Here is a 6,000-nt window from a genome sequence, read left to right on the forward strand (position 1 = left end):
GTCTGCAGAGGATTATATGTACGGCCGTGTGTAGCTGAAACCTTTCACCTCATTAACTGAAGGTCTGTAAGGAAATTAAGTTGAACTTTATGCTATTTAAGGGAGTACTGCAGAGACTTGATGATGCGTAAAATAAAAAAAAATCCAATGTAGTTCCACCATCTGGTCCATCACTCTGTGGAAAGGGCAGAAGTGAAAAACTTCTCTCTCTGTGGAATTAATTAGAAAATCTGCGCAGCCACTGTTGTCAATTTGTCATTACTGATAATTTATAGGATGGCTAGACAGCTGCACATGTGACCACTGTTATAACAAATAGACTGGTTTCTCTTATCCTTGTAGCTGGACAGTAGAGAAATCTCTTTCAATTAAACACTATAGATCACATCCATGCTTTTAATTTTGCTCCTGGAACTAATATGAGGAAAATCATTTTTTTTGCAAATGAGTAATTTTAACTTTCAGCCTTAGTTGGGAGGTGTGTGTGGGGGGGGTTAATTTAAATTTTCAACGAGCTCAGATGTATGGCGGTCTGTGACAGTGCTAGATGAGTCTATTCTGTATTCAAAGAATAGGTGAAAGTAGAAACTGCTTGATGACTAACGTCATATATCACAGTCTTCACATGAAAAGGCTCATTCTGTAAATTCATTCTGTCAGTTCTGCTTTGTTTACACTGCAGGTCCCACCACCCACTACCACAACACATCGCAGCAACCACAGGATGATAGAGATTCATGTACGTCTTCTCCCATCAGCAGGACGATCAGCAGACCTGTCGTCTTGCCTCTCTGCCTCAGACATGACACCAGACCTAAACTGTATTCCATCTGAAATGCTGTTTCAGTAACTGAACTGAGAAGAGGACACAATCTGACCATCACTGAGGCTCTACTCGATATTTCACACAGGGCACGTAATTCAAAAGTGGGAATCCTGTTATCTTCGTAAAGCAGAGTTGTATGAAGTATGTTTGAGGCATCACGCGTTAGAACCAATATAAGTTATTGAGTTATTAGCAAGGTTACTGTGAAGGGTATATGGGCAGTGAACTGCTATTTTATTTAAAATGATATAACAACAATTAAAGACACTTGTTTGTTGTTGACATACACGTACGAAACACGGCCTGCCCTGATGACAGCTCACCTCTAGGTTCAGACTCACCTGGTGAATAAAGTTAAAATGTTTTGGCCGCACTTTGGGTACTCCAGGTGCAGTTCATAAATTGGGCCAGACAGGAGACACACGGTATCCATGACAACAATGTCCTCCAACATCTTCCCTGCCTCTGATGGGTCCAGGTGAGGAGAAGGTTTTGGGCCGCATCCACCTGAAGGCAGAGGACTCTAACAGGAACATCTGTGAGGGCGTCCTCATCATCAATATCCTAACAGACAAGAAAGAAAGACATATATTATTGCCAGTTAACATGTGTAAGAAGTACTCTCATTGTACTGAACCATGATTTGTTTGCACGATCTGACAGGAATCAGCTTAAAAGCTTAAAATGAAAAATAAAATAAAGTTACACACAGAGCTACTATTGAAGGAGTTAGAAGCTCCCTCCCCCAAAAAGACTGGAAGCCCCATGAGACACGACAGCTGATTTCTGTATGCAAGGCAGATTAAATTGTTTAAGTAGAAACAAATTCTAAAAGTGTGAAAACACAGTATGTCCTCCCTCGCATGGCTGGAGGCTGTACACACACAGTGTTGCTGTATGCCAGAGGCGGTGGTGCTGCTGTACTGTGGACTAATAATGTGGATGGAGTAGTCCAGCTACACTGCCTCCATTTAAAGCGCCATATAAGGCTCTGAACACTGCACTGATGTGGCTCTGGATCTCCCTGTTCTATCGGTATCTGAGCTGTGGATTCAACTGTAAGTGTGTGCTGGTGATGTGATTCAATCTAGTCAGACTTACAAATATAATAATGATTAATTAACGAATTACACTGTACGACTTTAATATTCACGAACTTGATCTACGTGTGTAGCCTATTATTTTCCTCACCAAAACTGCTGTGTTCAACGTGATGCTCATGACATCAGCCTTACCACCAGCCACGCAATCGTGCGTCGTGCTTCTATTTTTACACTAAAAAGCTATTTTGGAACAGGGGTGCACCAACGTGCTTCAGACTCCGGCAGAGAAGACAATATAAGTAGCCAGAGAGATCGACAGCTTCAGGTACTTCCATGTCATTTTCAAAGCTTCCATCAATTCAATGCGCAATTGCGCAGCCAGGAAACCCCAGCTGACAGACCAGTGGCATGACAAGGGTGCTTGAAAAGTACCGCAGCGCCTCACGAGAACAGTCCTCCCGCTGTGACCCAGTTCCCATGACACGGACCTCCAAATGTCCTCCTAATAATCAGGTGAGCATTCTCTCTATGAATTCCCTGCGACCTGACCGTGGACGCTGCTGGAGGGACCGCTTTGTTTATTGATGAAATTTGGTGCTACAGGGGAGGGTAAGCATGACGATGTATTGGATATGTTGTGACTGCAACTCACGATGACAGTTCGCATGAGGGCTGTGGATGCACTCATCAAAAGTCTGGATATTTGAGAGGAAGCACCATGGACGCAGCGGACATAGTTGCTTCCGTGTTGGTTTTGGGGATCATTATCGTGTCGCTGCTGTCCAACGTCGTGGTGCTGATCTGCTTTCTGTACAACCCGGAGATCCGCAAACAGGTACCCGGTCTTTTTATTCTCAACTTGACGTTTTGCAACCTGTTGCTTAGCGTGTCCAGCATGCCACTAACTCTGGTCGGGCTCATCACCAAGGGCCATCCCGGAGGCAGCGGCTTCTGCCAAATTGTGGGTTTCCTCGACACTTTTCTCACCACAAACTCCATGCTCAGCATGGCTGCTCTCAGCATCGATAGATGGGTGGCTGTGGTGTTCCCGCTGAGCTACCACTCGAGAATACGGCATCGGGACGCAGTGATGGCGCTGGGATACACGTGGATACACTCACTCTGCTTCTCCACGGTGGCCACCTGCCGCTCCTGGGTCGGGTACCACCACCTTTACGCATCGTGCACTCTCTGCAATGTCAGGGCGAAGGGAGCCGGGACGCAGTTTATCATTTTCACCGTGGCTTTGCACTCCCTCACTTTCCTCCTGACGCTGATCGTGTTGTGTGTAACGTATCTGAAAGTGCTGAAAGTTGCCAGGTTTCACTGTAAACGCATCGACGTGATCACTATGCAGACGTTGGTGCTGCTCGTGGATATTCACCCCAGGTAAACAAGCATTAGAAATGCATTCAGTCAAATATAGCTCCCATTTAATGCATTTGTCTTTCACTGAAATGTTTATATCTGTTCCCTTTTATTTTGTCCACTATGTGAAGCATTTCAGAGGGAGCATGTTTTCAGCATCCTGTGGCAAAATCAGAACATGCTCCAACGAAGGTTGACATTATGTGTGCTTAAGACACAAATAGTGATTATGCCAGAAAACCTGCACTTAATGTGTCACACAGAGCATCAACAGGAGATGATGGTTGTAGGTTTTCTCTTCTTTTCCTTGCTGATTCAATTAGTTGATGGACAGAAAAATAATCGATTTTGATAATCAATCTGTTTTATATCATTTTAAATTAAACATATTTACACACGTGTGATGACCATTCTTCACTTTACATTTTATTAACCAGTTAATCAGTTATTTGCAAAAATAATTGCAATATGAAATGAAAGTAATTAGTTGCATTAGTACATGGTCAAAAGTAGATTTTGAACTCATTTAAAACATACAGTATACACGCAAAACTTTCTGGGGCCTCACTCTACGTGACTACACATGAATTCAAAGTGCTCCACTGATGATGACTGAAGTCTGTCAAGCCTGCAGTCAGTCAATGTTTACATTATCATGTCCTATTAAGGTCAGCAAGGCCTTCATCATGTTTTGCGTTGCTATTCATCCTGATTTAGTCAAACAATTAAACTTTGAATTGCTCCCCATTTACATAATTGATAATCTGTGCAGTGTGAAATTCCTCCAGTGTAATCCTCAGAGATAACAGTGCACAGCTCACTGCTTTCTTCACGTCCATCCCCCACGTGTTCTCTGTGTGTGGACTGCTTCATTACGTCGGCATGTCTCTGATAATGCCTCCTGTGTAGATAATGGTACCTGTGTGCTTTGGCAGTGTGCGCCAGAAATGCTTGGATGAGCAGAAGCGGAGGAGGCTGAGGGCCACCAAGAAGATCAGTACATTCATCGGCACATTTGTGGTGTGCTTCACCCCTTATGTCATCACAAGGTGAGCAGAGATTTATAATAATGTATGTGGGTTTTGTGTGTGTGTGTGTGTGTGTGTGGGGGAATGCATGCGTGTGAGGTATTTAACACCATCATCAGAACGTGTGAAGGTTTCCTGCCTTTTCCTGTCTTTTGAATCACAAGATTGAAAAGAAATGTTCAACATACAGCATCAAGGAGAGTGACCCACAGTTGAATTCTGCACATTTTGAAAAAGGTTTCAAATGATCTTCCTCGTTCAGTTTAATAAGTAGAACACCTCTCCCAAGACTTAGTCTATTTGACAGAGTGATTCTGGGTTTTCACTTACCTTGTTGTGGCTGCTAATCGCCTGAATGCAGATGGCGATAATTATTTTCAATGCTGTCTTGTTATCTGGTAACATTTTAAAATATTTTCACTGCTTCCTTTTCATAATGTCGTAGCTTATTGGTTCTACACACATCTCTAATCCTTGTCACCGAGCCTCCACAGCTGCGGAGATGAGAGGGAGAGAAACAGAGGAAGAGGGAGATAGCAAATGAGTCAGTGATCGTATCACTGGCTCTCATTAGTATTAGCCCCGGTATTGATGGTGGCAACCTGTCAGAAGCTGTTAGAATTGTGGTGTGGAGACAGAAAGGAAGCACATTAGGAGCTGTGTGATGGTGAGACACGTTCGGTTTAAGGAGATTACACAAATTAAAAAGACAGATTAACAACAAAACAATATGCCTGTTTTGTTTTTTTTAAACTTTGTCTTGGCTTTAATTTGATTTATTAGGACAGACTGTGAGCCACTGGATTTGTTGTGAAATGATTTTAACCAGTAAGAAGTCCAGAAGCAGCAAAAATGACATCTATCAGTTCACATTCCCCAACACAGTGATGACATTTCAGTCAAGTGAAATGATGACATTTTCATAATATTACAGCACTGGGGGAGGGTCATTTGCTTTAGATGTCTTCCACTCCAGTTACACTGATCTAAGAATTGGCTAAACTCATGCATTTTGCTCATGGGTACCGTGTGACTTTTTTTCCCTCTCTTTTTTGCTTTGTTTGAGGTAGAATTGTAGAGCTCTTCTCCCCAGGGCCCATAAACCCTCACTGGGGTGTGCTGTCCAAATGTTTGGCCTACAGCAAGGCAGCAAGCGACCCGTTTGTCTACTCGCTGTTGCGTCACCAGTACAGGAAGACCTGCAGCCTTCTGGCTAACAAAGTCCTCAAGAGGAGTCCGCTCAACTCCTCCTCCCTCAGGATGGAGAACAACGCAGGGAGGCGCGTCAACAACTCCAGCACAGCCAACAACATCCAAGCACCTACCAACAAGCCACTTGGCCAATGAAGGTCATTGCTTTCAGAGACAATTAGGGCACTATGTGGTGTAAAAGGTGTCTTGGATATGACATCTTACTTTGAGGTTAACACTGAGAACAGGGGTTTGACAGTAGATTGACCTCTGTGGGACGGAGTAACATCAGAGCGAACAAGCTTGACACCTAATTACTTGCTGAAGGACGAGGCTGCCAATATTCTATATTTTTCTTTTTGTCAACAAATCCCATGAACACACCAAAAGACAACGTTGGTTCACTAGTGAATACTTACAGCAGCAGGACTGTGTACACAGAATCAACTCAAAATAAACATGTTCATGGTAATGAAGGAACATGCCACCCAGTGGACAGTGTTTCACATAGATGTGTTTTTAATAGTTTTTGGAAGACAATGGA

The 6,000-nt window shown here is 43.3% G+C and overlaps 1 protein-coding gene across 1 annotated transcript; it reads left to right on the top strand.

Annotated features, from left to right (window-relative positions):
- Positions 1 to 2,587: 2,587 nt before the first annotated feature.
- Positions 2,588 to 5,612, top strand: LOC139294460 (G-protein coupled receptor 26-like). Its single transcript, XM_070916362.1, has 3 exons — positions 2,588 to 3,258; positions 4,173 to 4,286; positions 5,336 to 5,612. Exons 1-3 carry the CDS (start codon positions 2,588 to 2,590, stop codon positions 5,610 to 5,612), a joined length of 1,062 nt encoding a protein of 353 aa, XP_070772463.1.
- The last annotated feature ends 388 nt before the right edge of the window (positions 5,613 to 6,000 follow it).

This window comes from Enoplosus armatus, chromosome 12 (assembly GCF_043641665.1).
Source record: "Enoplosus armatus isolate fEnoArm2 chromosome 12, fEnoArm2.hap1, whole genome shotgun sequence".
Classification (NCBI taxonomy): Eukaryota; Metazoa; Chordata; class Actinopteri; order Centrarchiformes; family Enoplosidae; genus Enoplosus; species Enoplosus armatus.

Coding starts and splice junctions, on each gene's coding strand:
- LOC139294460 (XM_070916362.1), top strand. CDS start 2,588: ATGGACGCAGCGGACATAGTTGCTTCCGTGTTGGTTTTGGGGATCATT. Junction 3,259..4,172: donor CTCGTGGATATTCACCCCAG/GTAAACAAGCAT, acceptor GTGCTTTGGCAG/TGTGCGCCAGAAATGCTTGG. Junction 4,287..5,335: donor ACCCCTTATGTCATCACAAG/GTGAGCAGAGAT, acceptor TGTTTGAGGTAG/AATTGTAGAGCTCTTCTCCC.